The 17,721-nt window shown below is 47.3% G+C and overlaps 1 protein-coding gene across 1 annotated transcript in view; it reads left to right on the top strand.

Annotated features, from left to right (window-relative positions):
* PIWIL4 (piwi like RNA-mediated gene silencing 4) overlaps positions 1-17,721 on the top strand; it is a 347,467-nt gene that overhangs the window by 108,094 nt on the left and 221,652 nt on the right. The window contains exons 7-9 of the mRNA XM_075337494.1: positions 2,131-2,211; positions 15,694-15,891; positions 17,018-17,129. Of these exons, the coding sequence (XP_075193609.1) occupies positions 2,131-2,211; positions 15,694-15,891; positions 17,018-17,129 (391 nt within the window). The remainder of the gene's footprint in view (positions 1-2,130; positions 2,212-15,693; positions 15,892-17,017; positions 17,130-17,721) is intronic.

Raw genomic sequence — 17,721 nt, 5'->3', positions numbered from 1 at the left:
ATGCTGCGATGTCGCACGCGATAGTCCCCGCCCCCATCGCACGTACGATATCATGTGATAGCTGGCGTAGCGAAAATTATCGCTACGCCAGCTTCACATCCACTCACCTGCCCTGCGACCGTCGCTCTGGCCGGCGACCCGCCTCCTTCCTAAGGGGGCGGGTCGTGCGGCGTTATAGTGACGTCACACGGCAGGCGGCCAATAGGGGCGGAGATGAGCGGGATGTAAACATCCCGCCCACCTCCTTCCTTCCGCATATCCTACGGAAGCCGCGGTGACGCCGGTAGGAGATGTTCCTCGCTCCTGCGACTTCACACAGAGCGATTTGTGCTGCCGCAGTAGCGAGGAACAACATTGGACCGTCGCGTCAGCGTAATTATGGGTTACGCCGACGCTGCCCCGATGATACGATTACGACGCTTTTGCGCTCGTTAATCGTATCATCTAGGCTTTACACACTACGATGTCGCATGCGATGCCGGATGTGCGTCACTTTCAATTTGACCCCACCGACATCGCACCTGCGATGTCGTAGCGTGCAAAGCCCGCCTAAGGCATCGGCCTGCCGTGTGCTGACTCATAGGCAGGCTAGCAAGAGTTAATCTCTGCTGGTTTGCTTAGTCCCTTGATCACATCTTGTGGGGAGGCCAATCATATCTGCTCCCCTCCTATTTATGCTGGTTGAAACCTTTCACCCATGCCAGCTATAGTTTATTTTATGTTGGTCTGTGAGGTCTGGTGTTCCAGATTTACTGATGAAAGTTGTGCTTTTTGCTTGGTGTGGTTGTGGAGTTTACCCCTGTTCTTTTGTAGCTTCCTTTCTGCTCTTGTTTTCTTCCCAAATCTCTTATTGTCTTTACCTTTATGTGTACGTGCTGTGTGACAGAGTTGTGGTTTTCCCTGTCTGTCTATTTCTGTAGTTTTCCACACACTCCTGTCCCATCCCTCCCTGGGGGAAGGAGGAATCAGATCAGGACTGGTCAGGAACAGGGCCAGGAAGGAGACTCAGGCCTGTCCACCATCAGGAGTATCCCTGAGATTAGGCATAGTATGGGGCCCCCTTAGCTTGAGTGACAGCATAGAACATAAAGGAGGCAAAATGTGTGAAAGCACCAAAAACATAATGAGACGCAGAAAGAAAAAAAAAATCAAATAAAACAAAACTAAAAAAGGAAGAATCCACTACCACTACGAATAACTGTTTCTAATACGTCCCCCTTTGATATTAAATGCAATTTGTAAATATTAAGCCCAAATGTCACAAAAAAGGAGGCAAATCAGCAGACATGTGTGGGGAATAATGAAGCCCACATTAAAGGGACAGACATGGCCAAGGACGTATATACGTCCTTAGCCTTGAAGGGGTTAAAAGGTGATTGTCTGATAATATGTTCTCGCACATTACACTCTTTACTTTCAAATGATGACGTCTTCTATAAGACTTGCAAATATCTACAAGACGAAATATGATGTGCGGTTTGCGCCCCTTTAATTCAGGTCGTCGCTGTCATCTCTTCTTCATTTATAGTATTCCACTTACATTTTATCAAAACACGGCAGAAAATCTAACGTCGCTGACATTTCATCATGTGTCACATTCTCAACAACCTCACCATCTCGCCGGCTTCGTGCACGGCAATTTATCTCTGTATATAACAAATAATTGAACCCTACAAAGCGCTTTACTCTCCGGGAAAATAGAAAACGCAGGAAATGCTGGATTTATAGTCAAACATTAAAAAAAAAAAAATATATATATATATATATATACTGCTGTCTATAGGCTACAACCTGTGCGTCATACGTATTCTTCTGTGCCTGTTTATACAGAATAACAACATACTGTATAAAAAATATTTTATTAATATTCTAGACTTCTACACATGGTTAGAAAAAAAGGATTAAAACAAAAAAAAAATGTATATTTACGCTGCTTTGTGTGACCATGTTCTATGAGCATATAAAATATTTTTTCTTTTTTTTTTTTTTTTTTTTTACATGATTTGTATTTTTCGTTTTTATGTGATGTAGTCTTGAAAACTTGCTATGTATCGCCAGATTTTCCTTTAGCCATTAAGAGGTCTCAACCACTGAGGACTCTAAAATGTTAATGTTTTTTGTTATTTTCAGGGTGTTTAAGTGTCTCAACATGTACCAAGTGGGACGCAACTACTACTCCCCATCACATCCCGTGAATATTCCTCAGCACAAGTAAGTGATTTTTATAATACAGCTATTTTTCTTTCCTACAGATGTAGCATTGATCACCTTAAGGGGGTTGCCTAAGAATGTAATAAAATAGCCCCCGTTACCTTAGTCAAACAGCAGTCCGTCTTAGTCACGTGTCACGATGGGCTGCAGTTTGAAGAAACACAGCTCCCGAGACCTGTGTGTCAACTGACACAGGAACTGTATCATAAGCGCATACACCAGTGAGATGCCGGAGAAGGGACGTGACAGGAGAAGAAATAAATCTTCTCCTTGGCTTGCTGATCATGGAGGACGGAGGCTGGAGGAAAAGCATTGATCACCTTAAGGGGGTTGTCTAAGAATGTAATAAAATAGCCTCCATTACCTTAGTCAATCAGCAGTCCGTCTTAGGGGTACTTTGCACACTACGACATCGCAAGCCGATGCTTGTGATGCCGAGCGCGATAGTCCCCGCCCCCGTCGCAGCTGCGATATCTTATGATAGCTGCCGCAGCGAACATTATCGCTACAGCAGCCTCACATGCACATACCTGCCCTGCGACGTCGCTCTGGCCGGCGACCCGCCTCCTTCCTAAGGGGGCGGGTTGTGCGACGTCACACGGCAGGCGGCCAATAGAAGCAGAGGGGCGGAGATGAGCGGAACGTAAACATCCCACCCACCTCCTTCCTTCCGCATAGCCGGCGTGAGCTGCAGGTAGGAGATATTCCTCGCTCCTGCAGCTTCACACACAGCGATGTGTGCTGCCGCAGGAACGAGGAACAACATCGTAACATCGGTCCTTCCCAAATTATGGAAATGACCAGCGCTACATCGATGATACCATTTCGACGCTTTTGCGTTCATTAATCGTATCAAAAACGATTTACACACTCCTATATCGACAGCGACGCCGGATGTGCGTCACTTTCGATTTGACCCCACCGACATCGCACCTGCGATGTCGTAGTGTGCAAAGTGCCCCTATGTCACGTGAAGAAACACAGCTCCCGAGACCTGTGTCTCAACTGACATAGGAACTGTATCATAAGCGCATACACCAATGACGTGCCGGAGAAAGGCCGTAACAGGAGAAAAAATAAATCTTCTCCTTAGTTGGCTGAAGGAAAAAATCCTTTGTGCTCACTCATCCGAAGCAAAGATTTATTTCTACTCCTGTCGCAGCCCTTCTCCGGTAGATCCAACATAGCTGCTTATGGTACAGCTCCTCTGTCACTTGAGACACAGGTCTCAGTAGCTATGCTTCTTCAAACTGCAGCCCATCCACCGTGACACATAATCAAGATTGTCTGGGACAAGTTTGTTTGTTTTGGTTTTTTTTTAACTATTGGCTTAAGAACTAGCAGGCAGGTAGTTGCTAACTGCCTGCCTGCTCTACCGGGCTCAGAGTGATCACAGATGGTCAATCAGCATGACGTCGGCTGTAAGGCCACGTCCATAGAAGAGACATTGATGCTCTGTCGACGTGACGTCAGCAGAAGTCGCAGAATTGCTGGCAGGAGAGGTCGGTGGCTGCTTTGTGCCAGCAGAGATCTGCACCAGACAGATAGTTACTGTCATGTTAAAACTCTTAAGGTCCCTTATACCACCCCCATCCCCAGCACTAGCACAGATCGCCATTTTTATTTTTTTAGGTGCCAAGTTAATGCTAGAAAAATGACAAGCATATTGTCGGAATCCCTGCGGAGCGCTGAATCCAGTGCACCGTTTTGCTTTGCTAGGAGATCACTGGTATCCCGACAAATGGGTATTGGCCAATATTCGTTGTGTTTGGTATCTATGCAAATGAAAAATCGATATATAAAATATGACGCTAATATCTCTCACCTGTGTGGCCCAGGGCCAAAGATATGCGAAAAACTAGAATTAACTAATTTTTCTGATGTGCTTGGCACAGCCCACAAGGTATCGTAAAATGAGGTCACAGATGGGAGGGTGAACTTAGGTCATAAAAGTCAGAAGCCTATTTTTGGCCTAGGGCAGTTCAGGAGGGCACAGTTAAACTGTAGTGCTGTCCGTTTGTCTACCATCTTCTACTGGACCCCTCCCTCCCTCAATTCGGATGTCACTTCTATGGCACGAGTTTAGTAAGTTTCATGTTTATCCCTTTTATTTTTATGTAATTGTCTACACTGTATTTGTATTGTCCCCTTTGTAACATCTTTTATATTTTATAAACGCTGCCTATTTTCGGATTAAATATATAAAATTTAATACCTCGTTCCCCTTGCTCTATATACGAATCCGAACCCAAAGAGCCTTTTGCTATCTGTAACAGGTTTCCGTTCTATCTGTGGAAAGTCCGGTGGTGGCAGCGAAATTATTGTTGTGTAGAATTATTGGAATGCTACCAGTAAGGGTACCGTGTTAAGCTAGTCTCACACTTGCGTTGGACGGGATCCGTAGCATTGCGTTGTGTGACAGATGCAACGGATGCTTTGCATATAGTGGCACAACGTATGCCACGGATCGTACAAAATAATGCAATCCGTTGTAGTTTTTTTTCCTTGACTTTACACATCTGAGCATGCGCAGTTGTGTAAAGACAGCTGCGTTAACTGAATCCGTCAAATGACGCTTTCTAACGGAATCCGCCACCATAGGCGTCCATTATAAAAACAACGGACGCCGACGGAATCCTGCAGGTTGCGTTTTTTTGACACTCCACCAAGCGCAGAAAAACATTACATGCTGCGTTCCATCCGCCCGACGCAGCGTCAAAATAACGAGGCTGCGTCGTCCAGCGGATGCAACGCAGACACTTGCGTTACAGTGCGTCGTCCATACAAGTCTATAGAGAATAGCGCAGTGCGTTAACGGACTGCGCTATTCTCCATAGTGACGGAATGTGCTGGACGCAAGTGTGAAACTAGCCTTACAGTGGCACCTCGGTTTACGAGTAACTTGGTGTGCGAGTATTTTGCTAGACGAGCAAAGCTTGCTGTAAATTTGTAACTCGGTTTACGAGGAATGCTTTGCTGTACGAGCAAATACTCACCGCACACACTTCCGGTTCCGTACTTTCACCGCGCTCTGACCCACTCTTGCGGTCCGCACAAACACACACATTATCCTCACCTACCCTCCGTTCCCTCGGCAGTCTCTAACCTGGTTCTTTTAGTTCTCAGGTATGTAAATCCATTAGCCATTGCGACCGATGCAGGAGCTTCCACTGTCAGCGCTTATCAAAGGCAGCCTTTGACGTCAGCGCGCTGGCCAATCAGGGGCAAGTGGCTAATGCATATGACGTCTGCTGCTGAAGCGCTGATAGCGGAAGCTTCTGCATTGGTCACGATGGTTACTGGATACACATACCTGCGGACTACAAAAACCAGGTTAGAGGCCACGGAGGGTAGGTGAACATAGTATGTGTGTGCGTGTTTGTACGTGTTTGTACGTGTTTGTACGTGTTTGTGCGTGTGTGGAATGTCACAATAGGGGACCAGGAGTTTCAATTATTTCCAATGGGAAATTTTGCTTTGCTAGACGAGTAACTTGGTTTACAAGCACAGTCCCAGAATGGATTGTTCTCGTAAACCAAGGTTCCACTGTATATGTATAGATATATACAGTACAGACCAAAAGTTTGGACACACCCTTTCTTTATCGTTCCTTATGGGAGACCCAAACCATGGGTGTATGCTACTGCCCCCGGAGGACACACAAAGTTACTACACTCAAAAACGTGTAGCTCCTCCCTCCTAGCATATACACCCCCTGCCAGCCAGATCTAGCCAGTTTTTTGCTTTGTGTCAGGAGGAATCACACACACACATGCATTCTCTTTGATTTTTCATTTTTTTCTAAAGATTTGGAAGAAAAGCGGGTCCACTGGACTCCCGGCATGTCCCTTCACACTCCCCTGGCGGCAGTGCTGTTAAGGTTGACTTCAGGGCAGGAGCCCTTCATGCCGCGCTCCTTCACCATCCCATGCTGGGGCTCTGGCTGAAGTGGGAGCCAACACGGTTCTCTCTGCCTTGCAGGAGACCGGCCTCCATCCGCAGCCCTTGTGCAGGACCCTGCTGGAAGGAGCACTGACCCCCACCCCACCAGGGACTGGACCCTGCGTCTCAAAGCTAAGTATAGAGACGTTATTCAGAGGGTCCTTTCTGCAATGTGGGGCACTTTTAATGTGGGGGACAGTGATGCTTGATAATGCTGCTTTTACTGTGTTTCCGGCCGGTTCCACGGTTTTTTACTGGGAACCGCGCCGATGTTGCCTGATTCTCGGCCGCATGTATAACTCTAGGCCCCGGCTTCAGCCGCGGCCTAGTTTCGTTTTCGTTCCCCTGCATGTCAGCATGCAGGGGGACGCTGCAGAGCCGCCCACGGCCGCTCTGCACAGGGGAGGACACTCATATCTGATGAGATGATTCCCTCCCCTGTACATCTCCTGCGCCCTCCGATTCCCGCTTCTGGGTTAACCCCCGCCCCCCCCCCCCCCCTCATGGCGCCATTTTCTCAGCGTCTCAGTACTCTGGTCGGTGCTGGCTGCTCTGCAGTGCAGAGGGAGTGGATATATGGCTGGGGGTCCAGGCTTGGAATCTGGAGGGCACACATAATAGCGGCCTGATAAGTCACAACCTCTGGTTGTGCACTTTTATTCACTCTCAGTGCATTCTGAAGGAGTTAATTCTTTATCATAGAATCTCCTCCTCAGCAGCATGTCTCACTCTAGCAGCAAGGCTGTACACTACATGTTCTGCATGTAACCTTATATGCCTGAACCGACACACTGTAACGGTTCTTATGCGGTGGATAGTGGCAAGATGCCTCAGCCGGGATTCTTCCCAGGCTGAACCTCTGTCTTGGGTATTCTAGACAGAGCCCCCACCTCTGCAGCATGTCACAGAGCGAGACTGCAGGCTGTTTTTTATTATCCACTGCAGGTAGTCTCGTACGGCTATCCCGAGCTCATAACACATGGGAGCTCATTAATGGTCCCTCCAGCTGCTGTTCGGTGGCTGACCCCCGTAGGAATCCTATCCAGGGGTCGGCTGTCCCGGCATCTGCTGAGCATGCAGCCCCCTTCTTAGGGCGTTTTCTGCTTCGCTCAGCAAAGCTCACAAGGGACTCTCCTGGACTCAGACCCCGTCCTCCTGACAGGGAGACGCAGGGTCCCCTGTCCTCCCCGTCCCGCAGCTCCGATACGAGCTGACTCGCTGGACGAGGAGGATGTCTCTACCACGGGCTCGGACGATCCGTCCGTAGGTGACGCAGATGTGAATGATTGGATTACGTCCATTATTCTTGTACTGGACCTCCATCCGCCTGATCAGGGAAGTGTTCCCCGCTGGCAGAAATGCATCAGTATGCTTTTAACATGACGAGGAGTGTGTTCTTCACCACTCCAGTTTTCAGCCCGCTGCGTCCAAGCCCACAGCCTATCCTGCAGACCCCACAGCGGAGTTCTGCTGCCTGTCTCCCCCTCCCATCTGAGGTGGTCAAGGAGTGTACTCATCCGCCAAGGGTAGCCACTCCGGTGTCTAGACTTTCAGCCCGGATAGTTGTATCAGTGGCGGACGGCACCTCTATATGGATCCTACGGTACATTGATTTTGTACTGGACCTCAATCCGCCGGTGTTACCTTATCTAGGTGAACACAACGTGTGTTCCTTAACCTCTCCAGTTTTCAGGCCCCTGTGACCAGCCCAGGGTCCGCTCTGATCGCTTCCCATGAAGCGTGATTCTGAGGACTGGATTTCCCCTGTCCACCAACGGTGGTCAAGTAGTGAGCTCATTCACCTCAGGTGGCTCAGCCCGGGCCGTTATGTCAGTGCCTGATGGCTCCTCACTTACGGTTCTGCGGTCCGCCTGGTTGTCCTTTGGGCCCAGTCGGTATGGGGACGGCAGGAGCTTTGTTCCCCTCAGCTTACAGCAGTGCGGTTTTTTTTTTTTTGTACCTTCTCTGCTTCTCTGGAGGAGATGCATCCTCTCACAGGGACTCTATGCCAAAACGGTTGCCTGAACTTACAGACTTCAGTTCTTTCATCCTATACCAGGTCTGCCATGCTGGACGCCGCACGGCGGTGATCTGGGCTACCTTCCTCGCTATCCGCAGGCTTCTGTGGCTTCGGATTTGGAAGGCAGATGCCTCTATGGAGGTTTCCTGCTGGGCTCCCACTAGGTGGGACCAGTTTCCTCGGAACCAACTGAGTGAAATTAAGGAAGCTATGGCGGGAAGTGTTCTTCCTTGCCACAAACCTAAACCAGGGAACCTGTCCAGGACAGGAATCAGTCGAGGTTTCGGTGGTTTCCGTTCCTCCATCTGATCGTCCTCTAGCTCAGCCTAGGTCCATAGAACCAAATAGCTCGAAGCTGCGTCTTCAGAAGGCCGCAGGAGATGCTGTCACTGAGTCAGCTTCCTCCGAGCTATTTAGCCACGCCAACAACCTCCTTGGTCGGTGGCAGGCTCTCTCCACTGGCGACGTAGGGTTCTCACACGTCTCCGTTCAGTGGGGGCGAGACTTTATCTCCCTTGGCTACAGGATGGACTTCTGTCCACCCGCCAAACAGTTTTTCTCTGTTATCTCCTCCCTGCTCCAAGGCCGCCGCCTTCTCACAGGCCGTGGCATTTCTAGCAGGCCAATGGAGTAATTGTACCGGTTCCCGTCTGGGAACGGTTCTGAGATTTTTCCCCGAAGAGGGCGGTGCCTTTCGACCTGGATCTTTAGCTTTTCAAGCATAGCCAGGTGTGGCGTTTTCACATCGAGTCTTGGTTTTGTTCCGTGTGTTTTTTTCACCGGATCAATCAAGACCCCAAGGAGATTCCCTAGCAACCATCGGCATCAGAGATGCCTATCGGCAGGGGTCAATCGCAGTTTCACACCAGCGTTGACTGCGTTTTGACAATCGGAGTGGTCCAATCGTGGCTCTTCCCTTGGGGTTAGCCAAGGCCCCTCGAGTATCCTCAGTGGGGCAGCTGTGATCAGGGTCCTGCCCCCCTAGGGTTTGGCAGTGATCTTTGGCCCTGGACGGCCTTCTTGTTGGGTTTTCATCCAGTGCTGACTCTTAGCAGAGTGCTTCGTTCACTCTCGCCACTCTGACCTATCGGGTGGCTTGTCTTTCTGCCCAAGTCCACTCTGACCTCGAACCAGAGGTTCTCAGGGCGTCAATGGAAGCGGTTCCTTGCCCAGCTTTTCCTGCGTCCTCTGAGACTGGATGTTTTCCGCTGTACAAGCGAACTCACTCCTCCCACGGGGTGGTGGCTTCGCCACCGACCAGGGGCTCGTTTCAGTGGTGGCTTTGGCCACTCTGTCTCAGGGGCGCTCCTTTTCTGGCCCGTTCCGGGTGATCCTCACCAGGATGCTAGCTTATCCGCCTTGGGAGCAGTATATCTCCACCGTGGAGCGCAGGGCGCTTGGACTCTGTCCGAATCAGCCCTCTGGATCAATGTGCTGGAAATCAGGGCTGTATTTCTTGCCCTCTAAGCCTTCACCATCTGTGGGCGGCTAGGCACATTCGAGTCCAGTCGGACAACGTGACAGCGTTTTCCTACACCAGCTTCCAGGCGGGACACTCAGCCGCCTGGCAATCATGGCGGCTCAACATCCTTCAGTGGACAAGGGAATCCTAGTCCACCGTATCCGCAGTCCACATCCTAGATGTGAAATCTACGAGGCAGGCTATTTCAGCTGTCCTACCGTGGTCCACAATCCTCAGGTTTTGCGGTAGACACACTGGTTCATGTTTGATCCCAGCTTTGTCTCTTTAAGAATTTCATCCTCTACCTCTTGTCCAGAGTCCTGCACAAGATCGGTAAAGGGGGTCGTCGGGTCATTCTCCAGACTGACCCAAGCAGGCTTCGTACTCTGACCTGCTCCTTCTGTCCGTTGGGTTGCCTTCGCATCTTCCGGACCGTTCAGACCTTTTCTCAAGAGGTCCGTTTTTTCCCCGTCAGAATTCTGGATTCTCAGAATGACGGCGTAGCTCTTGAGTCCTGGATCTTAGCGACTTCTGATATCCTTCCTGAAGTCATCTCCACTATGACTCGAGCTCCAAAGTGTCCTTTGACCTTTTTTGGCCTTGCCGACCCTCCTGTCCCTTCCACAGTCCGGTCTACAGCTAGGACTATCCCTCTTAAGGGACAGGTCTCGGCTCTGTCAGTATGTGCCAGCGGCGAATCGTCCGGCTGGCTCCGGTGCGCTCCTTTAAGGGCGCATCTCACATCATTCCGCCTTCCGGCGGCCTATGGAGACCTCGGACCTTAATCCGGTCCTCCCGGTTCCCGGAAACCCCCCTTGCGCCATCTTCGGGAGGTTTCTTTGTTGTGTCTTTCACAGAAAGTACTCTTTCTAGTGGCTATAATTTCCCGCCAGAGAGTTCTGGCTGCACTCCCTCGGAGTCACCCCCTTTTTTTTGGTCTTTTGCATCAAGACAAGGTGGTCTTCATCCGACTCCGGACTTTTTCCCTAAGGCGGTTACTGCTTCCACCTTATTCGGGGCAATTTTCCTGCCTTCCTTTTGTCCGGCTCCTGTTCATCGCTTAAGGAAGCGTTGCATATCCTAGATCTGGTGCGGGCGCTCCGGATCTATGTGTCTCGCACCGCCGTTATTAGGCGGTGCACCTCTCTGGTGCTGACTGTTCGTCAGCGTAGCGGTCTCTCGGCATCTAAGCCGACCCTGATCGTTGGCTGGGGCAGCCATTTCTGAGACCTACAAGTGTACTCAAGTGCCTTCCCCATCGGGAATCAGAGCACATTTAGTCAGACCTGTTGGCGCCTTTTTTTCTTGGGCTTTCAGGCACCAGGTTACGGCCCAGTAGGTCTGTCACTCTGCAGCTCGAATTAGTCTGCATACTTTTTCGAAGCACTTTCCAAGGCATGCTCATGCTTGGCAGACGTGGGCTCGGCAGACGCATTTTTCCGGCGTCTATCGCCCATTTGTGAAGTTAGGTTGCCTGCTTCTCAGTTGACTGGTTATTCCCACCCATGGACTGCTTTTGAACGTCCCATGGTTTGGGTCTCCCATAAGGAACGATAAAGAAAAAGAGAATTTTGTTTACTTACCGTAAATTCTTTTTCTTATAGTTCCGTCATGGGAGACCCAGCACCCTCCCTATTGCCTATTGGCAAGTTTCTTGTTCCGTGTGTCTTCACCGGCTGTTATTGTTGTAGACTGAGGTTCCGGTTCTTCCGGATTTTACTCTGTCTCTTCTTGTGGGTGGATGTCCTCCTTCAGCTTTTGCACTAAACTGGCTAGATCTGGCTGGCAGGGGGTGTATATGCTAGGAGGGAGGAGCTACACGTTTTTGAGTGTAGTAACTTTGTGTGTCCTCCGGGGGCAGTAGCATACACCCATGGTTTGGGTCTCCCATGACGGAACTATAAGAAAAAGAATTTACGGTAAGTAAACAAAATTCTCTTTTTCATCTCTAGAACAACTGGTAAGAGGAGACTTTGTGCAGCAGGCCTTCATGGTAAAATAGCTGCTAGGAAACCACTGCTAAGGACAGACAACAAGCAGAAGAGACTTGTTTGGGCTATAGAACACAAGGAATGGACATTAGACCAGTGGAAATCTGTGCTTTGGTCTGATGAGTCCAAATTTGAGATCTTTGCATCCAACCACCGTGTCTTTGTAGAAAAGGTGAACAGATGAACTCTACATGGCTGGTTCCCACCGTGAAGCATGGAGGAGGAGGTGTGATGGTGTGGGGGTGCTTTGCTGGTGACACTGTTGGGGATTTATTCAAAATTGAAGGCATACTGAACCAGGATGACTACCACAGCATCTTGTAGCGGCATGCTATTCCATCCGGTTTGCGTTTAGTTGGACCATCATTGATTTTTCAACAGGACAATGACCCCAAACACACCTCCAGGCTGTGTAAGGGATATTTGACTAAGAAGGAGAGTGATGGGGGGGCTACGCCAGATCACCTGGTCTCCACAGTCACCAGACCTGAACCCAGTCGAGATGGTTTGGGGTGAGCTGGACCACAGAGTGAAGGCAAAAGGGCCAACAAGTGCTAAGCATCTCTGGGAACTCCTTCAAGACTGTTGGAAAACCATTTCCGGTGACTACCTCTTGAAGCTCATCAAGAGAATGCCAAGAGTGTGCAAAGCAGTAATCAAAGCAAAAGGCGGCTACTGTGAAGAACCTAGAATATAAGACATATTTTCAGTTGTTTCACACTTTTTTAAGTGTTTCTTTCCCGATGTTTTCATTCATAGTTTTGATGCCTTCAATGTGAATCTACAATTTTCAGAGTCCTGAAAATAAAGAAATCTCTTTGAATGAGAAGGTGTGTCCAAATTTTTGGTCTGTACTGTATATATATATTCCATTAGTGGGAATCGGTGATATATACATTACCATTGCCGGAAAACCTTCAATATTTGGCATTAGTAGCTCAGCAGCCTCATTTTCTTATTGTCCGGCAGTACCGAAATTGACCTGCCAACAAGGGGGGGGCGCTAAAGTGCAGTCTGATCGTAACAACATTGTTGAACAGCGGGTGGATCTTGTGAGACCCCACCCGGCTGTTCGTGACAGTTACCATCTCCCTGCCTGTTAATTCTTAAGCCCACAGTAAAAAAATAAAATAGTCCTGGACAACCCCTTTAAGTTATTTTAACCCCTTCACCCCCGACCAATCTTTTTGTTTTTCGTTGGGTTTTTTTTGGGGTTTTTTTTGCTCCCCTTCCTCTAAGAGCTGTAACTTTTTTATTTTTCCGTCAATCTTGCCAAATGAGGACTTGTTTTTTTGCGGGACATATTGTACTTTTAAATGAAAACATGAATTTTACCATAAAGTGTACTGGAAAACGGCAAAAAATTTCCAAGTGCGGAAAAATTGCAAAAAAAGTGCGATTCACAATGGTTTTTGGGATTTTTTTTTATTCTCCGTGTTCACAATATAAAACTGATGAGTGGGTGTAATGCCTCAGGTTGGTACGAGATACCACACATGTATAGGTTTACTTTTACCTAAGGGGTTAAAAAGAAATCAGAAGTTTGTCTAAAAAGAGGGGTGCACTTATTGTGCCATTTTCCGCGACCCGCAGCATTCTTATTTTTCGGGATATGGGGATTAGTGACACCTTATCTTAGCGTCTCGAGCTGACGTTTTTAACGGTACCATTTTTGCGTAGATGCTACGTTTTGATCGCCTGTTATTGCATTTTTCTCAAAATGTCCGACAACCAAAAAAACATAATTTTGGCGTTTGGATTTTTTTTTTGCCGCTACGCTGTTTACCGATCAGATTAATTAATTTTATATTTTGATAGATCGGGTATTTCTGAGTGGTGCGGCGATACCAAATATGTGTATGTTTTTTATTTTGTTAACCCTTTAATTTTCAATGGGGCAAAAGGGGGGTGTGACTTGAACTTTTAAAGTTTTGTTTTTTTTAATTTTTTAAAACTTTTTTTTTTTAAATTTTACTAGTCTCTCCAGAGGGCTATAAGGATCAGCTGTCTGATAGCTCATTCAATTCTGTTGATCACAGTTACACAGCACTCGGCCGGGTGAAACAGGAAGTAAGCTACAGGAGTCATCACATGACCCTGTGCTACTATGTTAACCATTGGCTCACAGTGATCACGTCACGGCACTGCCGTTAGAGCTGGTTGAGTGAAGGTTTACCGCCACCGACATTCAAATTGCTCTGCCACATTTTGACAGCGCGATTTAAGGGGTTAACAGGCACAAGTGGATCACGGATCCACACATGTCTGCTGTGCAAATCAGCTGACGTGTGCGGATCACCGCCAGGTGCCCGCAGCAGCCGTAGGGGATTAGACTATGGTGGGTTACGACGTAATGTTACAGCCCACGGTCGTTAAGGGGTTGAACTGATTGTCCTACATGCCCAAAGGTTTGTGAACTCTTATAATCATATTCATATGTGCACATTTCCTCGTCTGATACCAAAAACCATTGACATTAAAATTCATCTCCTCTTCCCCCAAGAAATGGCCATTGTGAGTACGCTCTACTGATCAACTACATCAATTCTCCTATGTTATTGTGTCCCTCTAAAAAGACAAACATAGTCTGAAAGGAGGTAAAAAAAAGGGTCCAAAGTGTCATATTTGGACTCCATTTGCCTTATTAAAGTCAATGGCTCCTTGTGTAAAATGTCTGAATTCTGTTATATTTTTGGTATTCAGGTAGACGTTCCCAACGGAGTACAGAGAGGGGAAGAACATGTTATGAGGTACTCCCATCTGCAAGATCCTATCCTAATATGTGGCAGGTGTAATAAAAAAAATAATAATAATATTAGTAAATGACCCCAATTAGAAATGTAGTATAGTTCTCCTGATTAGCTATATCACTTACCTCATCTGCAGGGCATTACAATAGCTTAGGTATCCATGGTTACGACCACTCATATAGTGACAGTTAGTTGCTAGTGGTCGTAACCATGGATAACTAAGCTGTTGCAATGTCCTGCAGATGAGGTATGCAGCAGAACTTAATTGAATTTCTAATTGCAGGTATTTGCTATTATTATTATTATTATTATTATTATTATTACACCTACAACATATTGGGATAGGATCTTGAAGATGGGAATACACCTTTAATCTAAAAATTAAAAACTGCTGATTATTATTACCATTTTCCTGTAGGCTGGATACTTGAGTCACTGCAGCTTTCTGCTGATATAGTCCTGTGATTACGGCAGCATGGGCACTGTGATTCTAGCATGATGTGCAGTCATTTTAGTGCTAAAAATGGTGAACCAAATCAAAGGTCAAACAAGAAGTGGTGTAGACTGTCACGCTAGGTATGGAGAAGCGACAGGGGAGGGTAACCCTATGTCTAGGGAAGGGGAGATGGTGACCCCTGACCAAACCTTCCTGGCTTCTCTAACCACCCTAGATAGGTTCCACACCTATGCGCCGAGCAGGATACCTGACCCTGACTGACCCTAAAACTGGGGCCTAGCTAGGGAACGGATGGGATGAGTACTAAGTCAACGCCACTAAGCTCTAAAGAAGACACAAGGGGGAAATTAATGAATAACTTATCCCCAAGAAAACTCAGGGAGAGGGACAGCAACAAACGATGTGTTTATTCAGATGAATGCAAGCCGACTGCTTGCAGCCAAGGCATGTATATGAAAATATCTCTTATCACCAGCAAACACCAAGGGGAAATGTGGATATTTAAGGACACAAGGGGAAGTGATGATGATTAGCAGCTGAAAGGTGAGGCTATCCACAGGCTCCTAAAAGGAAAAGGATTAACCCCAAGCAAAAAAGATACATAGTATACCATGTACACCACAGCAGGAAGAAAAGCATGTCAGAGATCAGTTTGTATAGTCAAATGCCGCGACCTTCTACAGCCGGACACCACAGGACTGTCTGTCAACCATGACATAGCCAGACCCATTGAGATATGTAACAAATGTGTCATCCTGCACGTTCCATTGTATGAACTTTTTGCTTTTTCAGACTTGTCCTGTCTACATTTTTGCTGTTTGTGCGTTCAATCATTAACTCTAGCCCGCGTTTCTTTACAGGCTGACCCTGTGGCCCGGATTCTCTGTATCCGTCAGTTTCCTTGAGAAGCAGCTGACGCTGAGCGCAGATGTCAGTCACAAAGTCCTGCGCAACGAGACCGTGTTGGAATTTATGAATGAGCTGTTCTCCAGGGTCCCCAAAGAGAGGTTCACCGATATCTGCGAGAAAGAGTTTTTGGGGATGGTTGTGTTAACCAGGTACTGATTATAAAAATTATTTAACCCCATGGGGGTTTTTGGGGCGAGAGGCAGAACTTTTTTGAAGTGTTCAGGTTTACACTTAAAGGGAACTTGTCACCAGATTTTGGCCTTCTATACAAAACTAGCACCTTAAGCAGCGACTGCTGCATTGAATAAGGGAGCATGTCACCCCCTGACCTCCCCTGTGGACCCCAAAACTACCTTTATAAAATCTCCCACTCTCTATGTAAATTGTACGGTCCAATGGGCGTCTTAATCTGCGCCTCCTGCTCCTTTTTTCGCCCTTCTCCTGTGGTGATTGACGTGGATGATGCCTCGGACGCCATCCACATAGGCGGGCAAAATCTCCATATTCCTGGCTCCTGCAGGCGTACTTCACTCTACCATGTTGCGGGCAGAGCCGAAAACATGGGTGAACCTGCGCAAACAGTTGCGTTCTCATCGCAGGCGAGATATTTTTCCCGGCAATGTGGATGACATCACCCGCTTCATCTATATCACCGGGCAGAGAATGCGCCGGTTCATGCAGGCGCACCCATGTTTTTGGCTCTGCCTGCAATAGGGCACCTGTGCGAGGCGGGAATATGGAGATTTTGCCCACCTTCGTGGATGGTTCCTGAGGCGTTATCCACATCATTCAGCACAGGAGGCGGGCGATAGGAGGGACAGGAGGCGCAGATTAAGACGCCCATCGGACCGGACCAGACAATTTATATACAGGGCGAGAGATTTTGTAACGGTATTTGTGGGGTCTACAGGAGGGGTTAGGGGGTAACGTGCACCTTTATAGAATGCAGCACAGGCGCTGTTTTAGCTTAGAAGGCCAAAATCTGGTGACAGGTTCCCTTTAAGGTGATTTTATTTAGGGCTTTGAGACCTCGTGAATCACTCCCATTGCGTTAATTACTGATTATTTCTCTGTTACCGGCCATTAACGGTCTGATTGCTGCTTTATATCACATCCATTTCACTGCCGGATCGGGGGGGGGGGCTTAAATAAAGATCAGAAAACACATTCAGCTGCATAGTGCTGACACTCAGCTCCTCGGGGGCGGTACCTCATTGTAGGTGTTCATAATTTTTTGCAAATAAAAATGTTTGTTTGTTTTTTTCTTTTTAATAGGTACAACAATAAGACCTACAGAGTGGATGATATGGATTGGTCTACCAAACCCACAGACAAATTCCCAAAAAAGGACGGCACTCAGATTTCCTACGTGGAATATTATAAACAGGTATAAGATGTCATGAATATGGCTGACTTGTAAGTACTGATAGTTAACTAGTAGTGAGGAGGTTTGTACATGGAGAAAGCAGGTATAGTCTCAGGGAGGACAAAGAAAAGTAGGAGACAAAATACAGTACATGAAGAGGAAATGAGTGCAGGATAGAAGCTGTGCTGATATATAAGCAGTAAAGACATCTGGATACATCAAGAGCTTACATACAGCATTATTACTGAGAGAGACACTCCCACAAGAGAAATATCTAAAACTTGAATCTAGCTGCAAAATGAATAAAGGAATAAAACATTAGTAACATTTTATTAACCAAGGGTAAACAGTAAAATACATATAAAATATACTTTTTTTTTTCATGTCATAAGTGTCCATAGCCAAGCTCTCCGCTATTTTGGAACATTAAGACAATCGTTTTACATTGTATTTTACACCATAATGTTTTAATTTTTCCATTGACAGTAGAAGGAGAGTTTACTTACTGCGGGACAAGTTGTAGTTGTTAGGCTAAGTTCACACTTCCGTTGTTTTGCATCAGTCACATGCGTTGCTTGACGCATGTGACTGATGCGTTGTACAACGGATGACA

The sequence above is a fragment of the Anomaloglossus baeobatrachus genome, chromosome 2 (genome assembly GCF_048569485.1).
Source record: "Anomaloglossus baeobatrachus isolate aAnoBae1 chromosome 2, aAnoBae1.hap1, whole genome shotgun sequence".
Lineage (NCBI taxonomy): Eukaryota > Metazoa > Chordata > Amphibia > Anura > Aromobatidae > Anomaloglossus > Anomaloglossus baeobatrachus.
Note: the sequence above shows the minus strand (reverse complement) of the source record. Positions and strands in the feature narration are given on the sequence as shown.